The 17,500-nt window shown below is 45.5% G+C and overlaps 1 protein-coding gene across 2 annotated transcripts in view; it reads right to left on the bottom strand.

Annotated features, from left to right (window-relative positions):
* Positions 1 to 17,500, bottom strand: part of LOC135102631 (uncharacterized) — a 47,024-nt gene that overhangs the window by 23,579 nt on the left and 5,945 nt on the right. For both annotated transcript variants that reach the window (XM_064007913.1, XM_064007914.1), the window contains exon 2: positions 9,642 to 11,386. In XM_064007913.1, the coding sequence (XP_063863983.1) occupies positions 9,642 to 9,824 (183 nt within the window). In that variant the 5' untranslated portion in view covers positions 9,825 to 11,386. The remainder of the gene's footprint in view (positions 1 to 9,641; positions 11,387 to 17,500) is intronic.

The raw sequence follows: 17,500 nt of genomic DNA on the forward strand, positions 1-17,500 counted from the left end.
CAGAGCCTAGAAGTGCCAGGGGAGGCAACTCACTGCTGTGCTATATAGCGCCCGTCGGCTCACCACAAGGCCCTCACCTGTAGCGTGGAGACTCAACGCTCTTGTGTTCGTGAGGAGAGGAAAGTGGGTCGTTTGTAGACAGAACTCCTCCTTTTCCTCCTCCTCCTCCTCCTCCTCCTCCTTCTCCTCCTCCTCCTCCTCCTCCTCCTCCTCCTCCTCCTCCTCCTTAAAAGTCTACTGTTATTTGTCCTTTTTCTGTATTTCTTTATATTCTTCTTCTTCCTCTTCTTCCTCTTTCTTTTCCTCCTCCTTCTTCTTCTCCTTGAAAGTGTTTTGTTATTTGTCTTTCTTTCTATTTCTTTGTCTTCTCCTCCTCCTCCTCCTCCTCCTCCTCCTCTTTGTCTTCTTCCTCCTCCTACTCCTCCTCCTCCTCCTCCTCCTCGTGCCACGTAGCTAGGCGGCCGGAGTAATGAATATGTTTAGTCTGCTTCCCCCGGTAATTTGACGGGTGGGGGCGGCGCGAGGGGGGCGGAGTGCCTGGTCAGGTATCGTCCAGGTAAAATAGCACGTCCATGTCCTATATTTACGGCTCACTCTGTGTATCTTATCGCTCCTTGCTCTTCTCCTCTTCCGCATCTTGAGTGTGGTGGTGGTGGTGGTGGTGGTGGTGGTAGTATGTGTGATGATGTTTTGGTGTTGTGATGCTGTAGTGGCGTGTGTGTGTGTGTGTGTGTGTGTGTGTGTGTGTTTGAACATATCAGCGTCTTAGGAAGTGTTGCTAGCATGAACACGTACACACACACACACACACACACACACACACACACACACAGCCACCTCTTGCTCGATATACGCAAAAAAGTCTGTGTTTTCTGCGTATACGAACCAAAATGTAAACAATGACAGAGAGCAAGAGTAAACAAAATGTATGCGAACGGCGCCTCTCTCTCTCTCTCTCTCTCTCTCTCTCTCTCTCTCTCTCTCTCTCTCTCTCTCTCTCTCTCTCTCTCTCTCTCTCTCTCTCTCTCTCTCTCTCTCAAGAAACGAAAGGAAACTGAGAAAATACATAACGAAAAAAAGGAATGAAAGGAGAGAGAGAGAGAGAGAGAGAGAGAGAGAGAGAGAGAGAGAGAGAGAGAGAGAGAGAGAGAGAGAGAGAGAGAGAGAGAGAGAAAGAACATAAAACGATAAAATAAAGGAAGAAGGGAGACAGAAATTAATGGACGGGAAAAGTAGGGAGAGAAACTGAAGGAAGGAAGAAAGGAGAGAAGTAAGGAAGGGAGGGAGATAAAAAGGGACTAAAGAAAGGAAGAAGGCCTGGTAGTAGTAGTAGTAGTAGTAGTAGTAGTAGTAGTAGTAGCAGCAACAGTAGTAGTAATAATAGTAGCAGCAGCAGTAGTAGTAGTAGTAGCAATAGTTATAGTAGTAGTAGTAGTAGTAGTAGTAGTAGTAGTAGTAGTACCTAAATTTGTGGTTCTAGGAATTGAACAGTGTACATAGGCTGGTGCCCTCCCTTCCCTCCCTTCCCTCCCGTCTCTCCCCCCTCTTCTTTTCTTCCTTCTCTCCCTTCTCTCCCTTCCCTCCCTTCCCTTCCTTACTTTCCTCCACACCCTTCTCTCCCTGTTTTCCCTTCTCCCATATCTTTCTTCCCTCCTCCCTCCCTCCCTCCCTTTTCTCCATTCTCTCCCTCCCTTTCCTTCCCTCCATTCTCTCTCTCCTTTTTCTTCCCTCCTTTCTGTCCCTCCCTTTCCTTCCCTCCTTTCTCTCCCTTCCCTCCATTCTCCATTATCCATTATCTCTCCCTTTACTTTCTCCCTACTCTCCTTCCCGTCCAATTTCTCCCCTTTTTCCTGTCTTTTCCTTCCTTTCCCTCCTTTTCCTCCCTCCCTCCATTCCTCCCTCCCTCTCTCCCTCCCTCAAGCTACCTGGTCTACTTCCTTCAGCTCAATTTACGCTACTGTGGGCGAGGCTGACGATGACCATCACGCCCGCCCATCCAAGCTCACACGCCCACACACACATCCACTCACCCACTCATCCACCCATCCACATCCAGACCCATGGCCACACCTACACCTTACATCCACATCTTACCCAGCTACACCCAGAACTGTATCCACTTGTATCATTCATTCTCTCACCATCCACACGCAGAAACATCCACTTCCAGCACACCCATCCACTTCCAGCACATCCATCCACACTTGTATCCACTTATCCACTTATTTATCCCATCCCTACATCGACTGATATCCACACCATACAGAAATACACATACACACACACTCTCTCTCTCTCTCTCTCTCTCTCTCTCTCTCTCTCTCTCTCTCTCTCTCTCTCTCTCTCTCTCTCTCTCTCTCTCTCTCTCTCTCTCATCTCTTCCCTCCTCCTTTCATCTATTTATCTTCCTCTTCCTCTATTTTAGTTATCCTCCCTCCCTCTTCCTCCTCCTCTACATTCAAGCACATTCACCGCCAAAGGAGGAGGAGGAGGAGGAGGAGGAAGAGGAGGAGGAGGAGGAAGTGAAGTGAAGTGAAATAAGAAGAAATCCGGAAAAGTTCGACTGAAAGAGGAATTGCCGGTAATTTGAGTCAGATTTTAAGGAGGTGAGTGTGCTGCGAGAGGAGGAGGAGGAGGAGGAGGAGGAGGAGGAGGAGGAGGAATCGGAGGAGGAGGAGGAGGAGGAGGAGGAGGAGGAGGAGGAGGAGGAGGAGGAGGAGGAGGAATAGGAGGAGGAGGAGGAGGAGGAAGGGGGAAGGAGGAGATCAGGGAGCCGTGAGGGGAGGTGGAGAAAGGAGATGTGTTCGAGGGTAACATTTAGGGAGGAGACGGTATGGATGTAAGAGAGAGAGAGAGAGAGAGAGAGAGAGAGAGAGAGAGAGAGAGAGAGAGAGAGAGAGAGAGAGAGAGAGAGAGAGAGAGAGAGAGAGAGGGAGGAATGTAACGAATGCAGAGGAAGAGTTAAATATACCAAGCTTAGGGAAGTGGTTTAGAGAGAGAGAGAGAGAGAGAGAGAGAGAGAGAGAGAGAGAGAGAGAGAGAGAGAGAGAGAGAGAGAGAGAGAGAGAGAGAGTTTGTTATTGTGTGCGGCATTTGTCTTTGTAATGATGATGGCGTTTAGAAATGTTTGTTGTTATTATTATTATTATTATTATTATTATTATTATTATTATTATTATTATTATTATTATTATTACTACTACTACTACTACTACTACTACTACTACTACTACTACTACTAGCAGTACTACTACTACTACTAGCACTACTACTACTACTACTACTACTACTACTACTACTACTACTACTACTACTACTACTACTACTACTATTATTACTACTACTGCTTTTAGGTATGATTACTTTTCCCAGAGTGAGTAGCTTGATCGGATATAAGTTGAGTGTTGCGGCGAGTGGTGTGTTGGTTGGGTACGTCTAGCAGTGGTTGTTTGTTCAGCGCCAGTGTTTGCTGCAGCGGCCGGTGTTGGCCTGGTGGCGAGGCTCCCTGCGGGGTGGACAAGGCAGGCACACAGGCACGGAGGTACGGAGTTATGGAGGGAGGGAGGGAAGGTAGGGGTGGATGGGGCTGTGGCTGTGGTGGATGGCAGTGATGGTGGCGGCGGGAGGTGTCTCCTGACACCACCACGGCACCATAAATCAAGGCTCCTCTGCGGCTGCCTCTGACGGACGCGGTAAATACAGCCGGTGATCCGCCAGCACTGTTTTGGTCGCGCATCCTTGACCTTTCATAGCCGGTGACGGGCTGCCTTTGAGCGCGGCGAGGGACAGCCGAGGCTCTGTCGCCGGGCGGGGCCCAGTTGCTGTGCTGCCTCTTGTGTCAATGTAAGACATGTTGACGAGGCGCTTGGCAGGAAGGCCCGGGGCTTGCTGACGCTGATGTGCTGGTCTAGGGGAACTCGTCTGTTAAGGCAGCCTCTGGGAAAGTCAAACGAAAATTTCTGTACTTGTCCAAACACAGGGGTGGCGCAGGGCGTAATGCACAGGCACGCCTGGCCTACGTGAGGCTGCTGTGCCCACTGGCGTAGTTAAGTTGGGGGGAGGCGTGAGCTATTTGAAAGTACGCCTCCAGCACGCTTCCACTGGAGCGAGGCCAAAGTGATTTAACAACAAAACATAATATCATTTCCATCTTTTCCATATTTGAGAAAGGGTCGTGATGGGACAAAGAATCTGTGGGAGCGCCCCTCGCTGTGCCGCGTGTGAGGAGAATCTGCGGCGCTACAGGCAAGGAATGCTATGGCTCAGAGATGCTCATGAATAACAGATTACTTTGTACCATTGTACCACAACAACCGCCGCAGCGACCAAACCATTAGTGTGAGTCAGCGCTGTGCGGCTGTGTGTTATTGGCTCCGCGGGGCTTGTGAGACAGACTGATGCACAGGGATCACTTCAAGGAGAGAGATGCATCACAGCGGCCGCCACAGGAGACCAGTGGCAAGGTGTAATGAACCTACGTTACCTATATATAGATGTGATGGCCTCTGAGGGGCTCACATTGTAGACTCAGGCTGAGAGGCGCTTATGGATCAGTTCAGGGAAGAGGCTGCAGGCATCAAAACAGCCTTCACGAGAGACTGTTAGCAGGATGGGATGAGTCCACGTTATATAAAGACGTGGACTCATCACAGCAGTGTGGGCCTTAAGTCCGGATGGGCCCACTTCCAGAAAATCAGTACACCTAAAATACCACGGACGTACGTGACTAAGCCACTGGTGTGTGACGGCAGACATCACCTGCAGGTGTGGCGCATCACGAATCAAGCAAGATTAGGTGCTGGAATACAATGTTAAGGTTGTGTTACCCGGGAAAGGGTCTGCGCGCTCGGCTCACTACCAAGAGACCCCACATTGGAATCCCCGCCCAGGTGAACATAATGACATAACAGATATTTCCATGACTAGGGAGATAGTGGAACAGGAGATAGATAGGCTAAAAAGTTCAAGACACCAGGACCTGATGAAATATATCCCAGAATACTTAAGGAATGCAAAGAGATTATTAGTGAGCCGTTAGTTTCTGTCTTTAGGAAATCACTGGAGTCGGGTGAGGTACCAGTAATGTGGAGGCAGGCTAATGTAGTACCCATCTTTAAGAAAGGAGATAAAACTTTAGCGTCTAATTATAGACCTGTCAGCTTAACTTCAGTTGTAGGTAAAATGTTAGAGTCAATAATAGCCAGGAACATTAGGGAACATTTAGACAAATATAACTTGATAAATCAGTCACAGCATGGCTTCACGAAGGGGAAGTCTTGCCTGACAAATTTGTTAAGTTTTTACAGTAAGGTGTACGAGGCAGTAGATAATGGTGATAGTTATGATATCTTATATCTGGACTTTAGTAAAGCATTTGACAAGGTACCCCATCAAAGGCTCCTGAGAAAGGTTAGGGCACACGGGATAGATGGGAAGGTGTTAGGCTGGATAGGGTCATGGCTTAGTGACAGGCGACAGAGAGTGGTAATAAACGGCTCGAAATCCGAGTGGGGTCATGTAATTAGTGGGGTGCTACAGGGATCAGTATTAGGGCCATTGTTATTTATAATGTATATCAATGACTTGGATAGTGAAATTAGTAGTGATGTTAGTAAATTTGCGGATGACACAAAGATAGGTAAATTAATTAGGTCAGAATCGGATGCCATCGCCTTGCAGGCAGATTTAGATAGAATGAATGAATGGACGGATAGATGGCAAATGCAATTTAATATCAATAAATGCAAAGTGCTTAGCGTAGGTAGAGGAAACCCACACAATAGGTACACATTAAACAACCAAACTCTGGTAGGTACAGGGTACGAGAAAGATTTAGGAGTTATAGTTAGCTCTGAACTCCGTCTAGGGAAACAATGCATAGAAGCCAGAAACAAGGCAAATAGGGTACTAGGATTCATTTTTAGGAGTGTTAAAAGTAGAAGGCCGGAAGTAATATTAAAGTTATACTTGGCGCTGGTCAGACCTCATCTAGACTACGCGGTGCAGTTCTGGTCCCCACATTACAGGAAAGATATAGGTCTATTAGAATCAGTACAGAGGAGAATGACTAAAAGGATACAGGGGAAGAGGAGTATTCCTTACGAGGCGAGGTTGAAGCTGTTAAATTTACATTCTTTAGAGAGACGTAGGTTAAGAGGGGACCTGATAGAAGTCTTTAAGTGGTATAAGGGTTATAACAAGGGAGATTTAGGCAAAATTTTTAGGATCAGCAACCAGGGTAGAACAAGAAATAACGGGTACAAGCTTGAAAAATTTAGGTTTAGGAAGGAGATAGAAAAAAATTGGTTCTCAAATAGAGTGGTAGATGAGTGGAACGGACTCAGTAATCATATTGTTAGTGCCAGGACACTAGAGAGCTTTAAGAGAAGATTAGACAAGTTTATGGATGGGGATGGCAGGTGGAAATAGGTAGGTGTGTTTCATACAGGGACTGCCACGTGTAAGCCTGGTCGCTTCTTGTAGCTTCCCTTATTTCTTATGCTCTTATGTTCTAAGAACATAAGGAAGCTGCAAGAAACCTCTGGAACATAAGAACATAAGAAAATATGGGAAGTTACAAGAACCGGTCATGCCTATACGTGGCAGTCCCTGTATGAAAGACACCCACTTATTTCCATCTATCATCCTCATCCAGAAATTCTTGTAATCTTCTTTCAAAGCCCCATAATGACTCAACACTAACAACCTGCTTACTGAGTTTATTTCATTCATCTACCACTTTATTTGAGAAGCAATTTCTTCCTATCTCTCCTTCAAATCTAACTTTCTCGGGCTTCTCGTTTATTTCTTGTCATATCCTGACTACTGACCCTGAGAATTTTGCTCATGTCACCCTTGTAAATTATCACCAAAGTAATCTCCTCTTTTAGAACCTTCCCATTGCATTTTATGAAAAGGAACAGCGATTAAGCGAAGTTTACGCGGCATGCAGTCCCTCGTGAAAACAATGCGATCTCAAGCAATGAGGCGAGCAACTGGGTGCGTGTTTGACGAGTACAAAATAAGTACTAGTATAGCCTGCATTAAGGATGATTAAACATGGATCATAGTACTGAGATCATGGAGGAGTGGGTATTTTGTTTTGTATCTGCCTGTCTGTCTGTCTGTCTGTCTGTCTGTCTGTCTGTCTCTCCCTCCCTTCCTCTCTCCTCGTGCTGATTCCCCAGTGGTGATCCCCCAGCAAGTATTTGTGGCGGCAGAGAGTAAGACGGGAAGGTATTTGAGTGTGGGAGGGATGGGGAGATGTTACCTGCTACTAAAACAGCCAATCGATAAATTTAGCTTGTGATTGATGCCACGAAGGTAATGTGACGAGGGACGGGACCTCAACACATCACCGTGACGGCCTCTCAAATATAGCACATGACTGAGTGTTCCACCATGACGCGGTGAACACACACACACGCACACACACACACACACACACACACACACACACACACACACACACACACACACACACACACACACACACACACACACCGATGCATCATTCATTGTATATATAGCGTATGACTTAGCCAGTAGCGTAACGTGTGATGACGAAGGGGGTTAACACAGACCAACAGCGAGTGAGAGAGTGAGTGTGTGGTCAAGAGTTCCAGATTGACGGACGAATGGAAGCACTGAGATGTGGTCACGAATGCTTAAACATGTGTGTGTGTGTGTGTGTGTGTGTGTGTGTGTGTGTGTGTGTGTGTGTGTGTGTGTGTGTGTGTGTGTGTGTGTGTGTGTGTGTGTGTGTGTGTGTGTGTGTGTGTGTGCTTCAAACTGCGTATCTGGCAGAACCTGGAGAGGAGAGGGAGGAGGAGGAAGAGGAGGAAGAGGAGACAGAAAGGGAGGGAGTGTATGGCCAGTAATGCTTCCATCCTCTTCTTCCCCGGCCTCCTCCCCTTCCCCCTCTCTCTCTCTCTCTCTCTCTCTCTCTCTCTCTCTCTCTCTCTCTCTCTCTCTCTCTCTCTCTCTCTCTCTCTCATACCTTCCCACCTCCATTTTTCTCCCTTTACTCCTCTCCCTCCCATTTCTTCCTTTCCCTCCCTCAATTCAGTGTCCATTTCCTAGTAACTATATAGGGGGGCGAAGGTGAAGGGGGAGGAGGGGAGAGGAGAGGGGTACAGGCAGCACTTCCCCCCGTCACTCTCCTCACCTTTACTAGCCCACATCTCTTCATTTAGATTACATGGACAGTGTAGTAACGCAATTTACCACAATCAGTATGTACGTACGTATGTCTGCTGCCACTGGTGTTTTTGGGGTTTTCTTTATGTTCCCTTGTGTTTGCGTCCCCCGCCTCCCCTTCCCCTCCCGGCAGTGACGTCACGAAGGGAGACTTGGACTGATGTGTTTGTAAGAGATGATCCTTCACGCCATAACATTGCACCGCCCTTCTCCCCTTCCCTTCCCTTCCCTTCTCTCCTCCCTCCCTTCCTCCCCTCGTGTCCCTTCTCCTGTCACTCTAGTCAAACCCTTCACTCCAGCCATCCTCTCTTCTTTCCCTCTGTCTCTTCTCCTGTCACTGTAATCCCTCCAGCTTCCTCCTCCTATCTCTCTAGTCAAACCTTTCATTCCAACCGTCCTTCCTTCCCTCCTGTCTCTCTTCAGTCGTTCCGCAGCTTTAAGAGAAGATTAGACTGGTTTATGGATTAATTAATTATGATTAATTAATTATGGGTATTAATGGGGATGGTAGGTAGAAAAAGGTAGATATATTTCATACAGGGACTGCCACGTGTAGGCCTGGTCGCTTTTTCCAGCTTCCCTTATTTCTTATGTTCTTATGTTCTTAGGCTTGGTGAAAGGTAGACTTGAAGTGGTGATAAGAAATTATGTCTTATTTGTAATATTGGCAGATGAGTAGAACAGACCCAGTTATTAATGTGGAGTCAATAGGGACTTTTTTAAGGAAAGATCAGACAAGTTTATGGGTAGTGATGATAAGCAGACGTTGATTATATTTTATACAGGGAGTGCCACGTGTAGTGCTGCTGGTTTCCATATAGTTTCATGTTCATTTGGCTTCCTCTCTTAGATATCCTTTTCTCCCTCTCGTTCCTCTTTTTTTTATTTTCTCCTCTTCCCTTTCTCCTGTCGTTGGATTTCTCTTCTCTACCCTCTCTATTTCCCTCCTCTTTTTTTTTTTTTTTTATCTTAACTGCCTTCCTATTATCTATTTTTCTTTCGTCTTTATCTACTTTCCTTCATCCATTTCTTCTGCACCTACTGTCCCTCTCTCTCCTCCTCCTCCTCCTCCTCCTCCTCCTCCTCCTCTCTCTGTCCTCTTTCTCTATCCTTCCTTCCGCACGTTCGTCTTTCACTCTCTCCAGCTGTTTACTCTTCCTTCTCCCCCTCTCCCTCCTCCTCCTCCTCCTCCTCCTCCTCCTCTAATCTTTTCCTACTTTCGTTTCTCTCTTCCTTTCCTCTTCTTGTACCTCTGTCTCGCCGGGAATGTCCTCCTGTCCTTCTCTCTCATCTTCTGCTTTACTGTCCTTCTATTCCATCCTCATTTCCTATTTTGTATCTTGGAAGCACACACACTCTCTCTCTCTCTCTGTCTCTCTCTCTCTCTCTCTCTCTCTCTCTCTCTCTCTCTCTCTCTCTCTCTCTCTCTCCGCCACACTCACCCTGGGCGGGGTGGGCGTGTACGAGGGCGGGGTGGGCGTGTACGAGGGCGTGCTGGCTCCAGAGGTGAAGTTGTCAATCCTCAGCGTGAGGTCACTGGGGTAAGGCGGACGGCTTACCCCGCGCCGCCCCATGAGCCGCTGCTGTGCCTTCGCGCTGATGTCCTCTTGTCCCGCCATCCTCATCCTCGGGGCACCTGTTGGCACCTCCACCGCGCGTTGGCACTGGCACTCACAAGACTCTCGCTAACATGTTCATGGCTGTAGTGTTTTGTTTGTTTGTGTGTCCATTCCTTTCTTGTAAGATGCGACACTTCTCCTGGCACACTAACTGGCACTGGCACTGTTACTAGCAGTGTTTGTACTGAGCACACTCTTACTGGCACTCTTGCTGGCCACACTAATTGGCACTAGCACACAGCACCCTCACTGTGATGTGCATGATTGGTATCTCTTATTAGTGTGTCGCCTCCATTCCACAGTGCGATGCTACACAAACCTGCTTCATGATGTGGGTCAGTCCCATGAGGCAAGGTAGCGTTCTCATCACTGGCGGTACATACGATATCTTCCTGTCACTGGCGGTACACGTGCTATCTTCCTGTCACTGGCGGTACACGTGCTATCTTCCTGTCACTGGCGGTACACGTGCTATCTTCCTGTCACTGGCGGTACACGTGTTTTCTCCTGTCACTGGTGGTACACGTATAAATCTCCTTTTCATGCCTTTTTCTTTCTTTTCTGTAAGTGAAGAAGACTACCGGACGTGTTTTCTTTCTTTTCATCAGTGAATTACCACAGTTTTCTTTTCACTTGTTTCTTGTCTCTCTTGTTTTATTTCTCTCATTTTTTTTTTACTTGCTGTTCTGTTTCTTTGTCTTTTTCCTCATTTTTGTGGGTTTATTTAGTGTTCAATTTCCCTCAGTTGAGTAAACGATCACCACCATTTGCTTTTTTTTTTTTATGGGTTTTTCTTGCTGTTCACTTTGTCTCAATCGCCCAGACAATCACACACACGCTATTTTGTCTCCTTTTTGTGCGTTTACTTATTATTTCATTGTTCAACTTTTCTCACCTGCTATAAGATCCTCCACACGTTATTTTCTCTCATTTCTCTGCATTTTGTCGCTGTTCACTTTCTCTCAGTCAATCGAAGACTACCGGCGTGTCATGTCAGATTCTCGATGACTGCTTGGCTGGCTTTTGTGTGTAATAGTCTCACTCATTACATTTCTCAGTACACCAGCCAAAGTATACTTGGATATTTTACGCTACACTTAGTACACCTCCCTTGAACATTCCTCAGTACACTTCGATGCTTATATTACACTCAGCACACCTCCCTTATACATTCACTTCCCAGTTCACCAGCAGCACAATTTCTCACTTGATATTCACTGTTGTACACTCAATACACTTTTCATTCACTTCTTGTTGACTGCATTCTTACTTTTTTTTTCCCCATCAGTGTTGCATGAAATAATCAATCAATCAATGCTGTTCACCTGGTGTATATTTATGCTTTCAACGTTCAACACCCACTTCACAACACCCGGACCACTAGTAAACCCAGTCACAACACTTATACTTCCCATACTGTCAGCTTTTATTTATTTATTTATTTTTCAGTCACCTCTTCACACATCTACACTCTTACAGCCGCACCACCCATAGTGTCAGTTATATTCTTCCATCCCTCCATCCTTACGTGAGTGTACACAGCCCAGGATGGTGTGTTTCTGGCGTGCCTGTCACGAATTAAAGTGAAAGGTATTAGTTATTCACGTCTCCAGTACAAAGATTGAACTAACTCTTTCATAACAGGTGGTGCTTTGGTTGTCTGTTAGTGTGTGAGTCTTGCTGTGTTGGGAGGCAAGGGTGAAGTAAGGTTGAGTCTGAGGCAGGGTGAGGAAAGGTGGTTCAGGGTGAGTGAGAGAGGTGAGGGTAAGACAAGGGTGAGTTGAGGAGGTAAGGGTGAGGTGAGATGAATCTGAGGTAGGGCAGGATGAGGTGAGATGAGGGAGAGGTAGGAAAGGTGAGGTGAGGCAAGGCAGGGCAGGGTGAGGTGAAGGGCTGAGGCAAAGATAGGGCGAGGTGAAAAATGTCCATGATGGAGCAAGGATGAGTAAGATTATTTCATCCACCTTCGTAAACTTAATTCACTTGTCCCCCCTACCCCCCTTCTCTCTCTCTCTCTCTCTCTCTCTCTCTCTCTCTCTGCTAAATGCAGTCACGCACACGCTCACACACTTATGTACTTCCAAGTACTCACGACTGAGCGCACACGTAATTCACACACGCACACACGCACTTACATTCACAAGGGTACATACCTGATTCACCTACACCTTGACACACATGCCATCTCTCTCTCTCTCTCTCTCTCTCTCTCTCTCTCTCTCTCTCTCTCTCTCTCTCTCTCTCTCTCTCTCTCTCTCTCTCTCTCTCTCTCTCTCTCTCTCTCTCTCTCTCTCTCTCTCTCTCTCTCTCTCTCTCTCTCTCTCTCTAATTGGAAGTCCATCATTCTGCAACGTAAAGAAAGTATGTGTTATTTTCAGAGAGAGAGAGAGAGAGAGAGAGAGAGAGAGAGAGAGAGAGAGAGAGAGAGAGAGAGAGAGAGAGAGAGAGAATGAAGCGTTGCGATAACTAAGCAAGCAATAAACATTATGATGTTTAATAGATCGAATCGATATTATAGTTATTTTCCAAAGGTGTGTGTGTGTGTGTGTGTGTGTGTGTGTGTGTGTGTGTGTGTGTGTGAGTGTAGCAAAGAGAGAGAGAGACCGAGAGAGAGAGAGAGAGAGAGAGAGAGAGAGAGAGAGAGAGAGAGAGAGAGAGAGAGAGAATAAAAAGAATAATGAGACGTAAGAAGAGAAGAGGTGGAGAAGCAGTAACAAATGCTTTTCTCCTCCTCCTCCTCCTCCTCCTCCTCCTCCTCCTCCTCCTCCTCCATGTTATCGTAAATACCATTCCTTCACACCCACATTCAGTCACCTCCAGTCGCTGCTCTCTCCCTCCTTCAATCAACCCCTCCCTGCCTCCCTCCTTCCCTCCTCCCTCTCACCTCACCTTCCCTCTATCTTTCATCACCCTCACCACCTCCCTCTTTATTTTCTATATGTTTCCATGTACATATGCATTCCTTCTTCTTCTTCTTCTTCTTCTTCTTCTTCTTCTTCTTCTTCTTCTTCTTCTTCTACTCCTCTTCCTCCTCCTCCTCTTCCTCTTCTTCTCGTGGGCTCATTCGCCCGGCCCTTTGTGTGTGTGTGCGTGTGTGGGTGTGTCGTAATTAATTATTGTTATAGAGGTAGGAATAAAAGATGATGTTCTGGGTAGGTCCTTGGTAATGATCTGTTATGTTTATCACTGCCACTGCTACTACCGCTACTACTACTACTACTACTGCTACTACTACTACTACTACTACTACTACTACTACTACTACTACTACTACTACTACTACTACTAGGTACTATTAATAATAATAATAATAATAATAATAATAATAATAATAATAATCAACATTGTTTTACCTATTTGTATCAACGTGCTTTTTTAGAATGTCTATCCTCGTGTGTGTGTGTGTGTGTGTGTGTGTGTGTGTGTGTGTGTGTGTGTGTGTGTGTGTGTGTGTGCACTAAGTCACCCGTAAAAGAAGGTCACAGACAGTGTCCTAGATTATGACTACACACACACACACACACACACACACACACACACACACACACACACACACACACACACACACACACGAAAGTGGATACAAGTAAATCACTTTCTCTCTCTCTCTCTCTCTCTCTCTCTCTCTCTCTCTCTCTCTCTCTCTCTCTCTCTCTCTCTCAGTATCGCCAATACACTTGCAATATTCAAAGCCAAGACAACATTGATCAGTAACTTGGCGTCATCGTACTCCTCTCTCTCTCTCTCTCTCTCTCTCTCTCTCTCTCTCTCTCTCTCTCTCTCTCTCTCTCTCTCTCTCTCTCTCTCTCTCTCTCTCTCTCTCCGTCATACACACACACACACACACACACACACACATACACACACTTATTTCCTTCCTATCCACTCTCACCCTTTCCTTACTTCGCTCTCTCTCTCCTTCCCTTCTTCCTTTCTTTCTTCCCTCCTTCCTGCCGACCTTTCATATGTTCCTTCCCTTCATTTATGTCCTCTTCCCTCCTCTCCTTCCTTTCATTTGCCTCTTACCACCTTCATTTCCTCTATCCCTTCATTAAAATTCCACGTTGCATTCCTCTATAACCGCTTAATCTCTCTCTCTCTCTCTCTCTCTCTCTCTCTCTCTCTCTCTCTCTCTCTCTCTCTCTCTCTCTCTCTCTCTCTCTCTCTCTCTCTCTCTCTCTCTCAGAAAACAAGAAGGATACGAGGAGCATGGGAGGATAGGGGAGAGGGAAGAGGAAAAGAGAGTCGGAAATTGGGAGAAGAGTAGGTAAGAAGGAAGGAAACCAGATAAATATACAGAGAGAGAGAGAGAGAGAGAGAGAGAGAGAGAGAGAGAGAGAGGAACAAAACAGACGCACTGGCATTAGCGGAGCGGGTGCCGTGACGTCAGACCAAGCCTTGACTCCGCCTACCTGCCGCCGGCCACAGTACTGTACGTGGGTTATAGCACCAATATGCCCATCAATGCCGATCTTACTTGGCAACAAACTGAATTCCTAAAAACAAGCCTTCTTACGTGATACATTTCAGGCATCAGAAGTTACAGTAGTTCAGGTTGTGATTGATGGGGACAGCGGGAAGCCAGGAGTCAGGTTAACGGGGGCTGCCGACAGTCTGTGGAGTCGCGCGTGCTTGCCAGTCTCAACTATATTTTTCATCAAGGTCATGTGGCGGTGTCTGTTGTACTAGTTATGCCTAATAGACTTGAAATTATAAATTAAATATATTGCACGAGTAAGAAATACCAAAGAGGCATAAAAGAAGAGAACAATGACTCGGTTTTAAGGTGCATTGGTAGCGTACCACCCGCAAGGAGGGAGGAAAGAGGGCGATTTTTACTATCCTTCACACGAAACCAAATTGATGTGGCGCGTGAAGGATAAACAAAGCCTGTTCTAACACCCACCGTGGCCCTAAACACAAAATTGTTTACTCACACACACAAATAAACACATTATTTAGTGAAATTTAATAACAAAAAGATGAAACAGGTCAAATATATAACGTCACAGCGTCCCACATGAAACTCAAAGAACTGAGCGAACGTCCAGTAATGAAAAATTCCTGCTGGCTGGCTAAGCAACTTAATTTATGAAGTTCTGTTGGCCATTTAGGGGCTTTCGTGTGGTCACAAGAAGAGGAGGATTATTTTCTCCTATACCAAATAATGGAAAGTGTAGAGCCTCTTAAAAGCAAGCGAGAGGGCGGAGCAATGCGGGTTGGAGGGGGCGGAGCCTAGCCTATGGGATGTTTTCGTTGCTTCATTTTCGCGTTATTGGCTTTAATTTCGCGTACTTGTTGATTCTTTTACTTTCCTCGTGTTTATTTACTTAGTGCTGAATGACGCATAATATCTGAGAGGAGGATGAACTAACAGAAGCGAAATATTTCATTAATACACTATAGGTAAGTTGTGCGTCTCTCTCTCTCTCTCTCTCTCTCTCTCTCTCTCTCTCTCTCTCTCTCTCTCTGTGCATATCGTATAGCTACACTTACACGTAAAATAACTCATCATAACAGTAACTACCCTTGTAATAGCTTTACTTTAGGACCGGTGGGTGAGGAGGCGTTACTGCTTCCCTAGCCTGACTGGTGACTGACTGACGGGTGAGAAGCGAGCAGTGACGAGACGAGGACAGGAATGTGGTAAGAGTGGCAGGAAAATTACAAGAGATTTCAAACATTATTTCTCGAGGTCCTTCATATTAAATTTTACTGGACTATCACAGCACCTGATAGCACATGAGACAACAACAGTGTGAAAGCAGGGCAAGAAAGGCTATTCACTCTACAGCTATTGTTGTTCCTGGGGAAGCGTAAATACTTGCTAGGATGTGTATATCGCGTGTGTAGTATAGTGGGTGAACACTTTGCTCTCTTTTCACGGCTATTTTGAAAGGCCATAGAAATGATTAGCTGGATTCTCAAGAGCGTTTCTCCTGTTGATAATGTGAAAATCCTGTTATTCTGTCACTAGAACAGTAGAAACATCCTTGAAAACCTGTCACTTCAACCAGAGCCTATTGAAAGTAAAGGTGTGGGTACAATATTTCAGAATTCGAGCAGGAGTGAGCAGGAATGAGGAATGAGGAATGAACAGTAGGAGGAGAAGCAGGAGGGAGGGTTTACCAGGATAAGAGACTTCGAGGTAGTAGAGGGAGAAAAATATACAGGAAATCAACAATAGCACAAAGAAACAGTAAGAATGAAAGGTCACAAATACATGATAGTATACTCGTACTTGTGACCTTTACTTCCTATTGTTCATTGTGTTATTGTTATTTTCGTGCATACTTTCCCATATCGTGGTTGTGATGTGTGTTGGTGGTGTATGTACGTACGAGTGTATCAGTAAGATTTCCAAGAAGGGGATTGAAAAAAAAGAAAAAAAGAGATATATACATGAAAAAATAAAAGTGGTAAGAAGTAACGACAAAAAAGAAAAAGTCAAAAGGATGAAGTGTGTGTGTGTGTGTGTGTGTGTGTGTGTGTGTGTGTCAGTCTTCGCCATTGCAGCTCAATAGTAAGATACGGAAAGCCATCTTAAGTAGAAGTGAAGTGTTGCATGAACATTACTGACAACATGACGAGTAAGATTATATTGCTACGAGAATATAGTTTTGCAATTCTGATTGGATAACCTTTTACGGTAACGAAACACATAATGGACTGGTAGATAGATACATACTATACATGTTTCATCGGTGCCTGACATAATGCCTCCGGTTAAGGATAGAATCGCCGTCATTATTATTATTATTATTATTATTATTATTATTATTATTATTATTATTATTATTATTATTATTTTCATTATTATCATTATTATACTACCACCACTGCTGCTACTACTACTACTACTACTACTACTACTACTACTACTACTATTAGTGCTATTAGTGCTGTTGTTGTTGTTGTTGTTGTTGTTGTTGTTGTTGTTGTTGTTGTTGTTATTGTTCTTGTTGATACTTCCTTATTCCCACCATCTTCGATTCACGTGAAAATTTGCAGTGACAGTAACTTCCATTCTCACGAGAGGCCACTGTCAGCCACCCACGTCACCCGCACACACACAGAGGGCGCCTTTCAGCAGGCTCTCTTCACCCGCCGCCCACGAGGCACTCCAGTCCTAGCATTGACTTCATCCCACACATCTCACACACAGCAGCTGCAGGAAGTACCTCACCCGCCCACCTCAAGCCACCCCTCCTTCTCCTCCTCCTCCTCCTCCTCCTCCTCCTCCTCCTCCTCCTCTTCCTCCTCTTAAGCAGCCATGACCTCAGTTACCGTGTCATCATTTACCCACTTCACCCACCCAAAGAAAGAGAGAGAGAGAGAGAGAGAGAGAGAGAGAGAGAGAGAGAGAGAGAGAGAGAGAGAGAGAGAGAGAGGCTGGATGAGGGAAATAAAAATCACTACCACCCAGATAACTTTTTCAATCGCAAATATAACGAGCCTGAAGAAGTAAACATTCTCTCTCTCTCTCTCTCTCTCTCTCTCTCTCTCTCTCTCTCTCTCTCTCTCTCTCTCTCTCTCTCTCTTCCTTTCCCTTTTTTTTTTACCTCTCTCTTCCCTTTCCTAAACTCGGTTCTATAATAATTGTTCTCACCTATGAGGATGATGATAATGATGATGATGAGGATAATGCTATGATAATAATAATAATATGATAATAATAATAA

The sequence above is a fragment of the Scylla paramamosain genome, chromosome 8, assembly GCF_035594125.1.
Source record: "Scylla paramamosain isolate STU-SP2022 chromosome 8, ASM3559412v1, whole genome shotgun sequence".
NCBI lineage: Eukaryota > Metazoa > Arthropoda > Malacostraca > Decapoda > Portunidae > Scylla > Scylla paramamosain.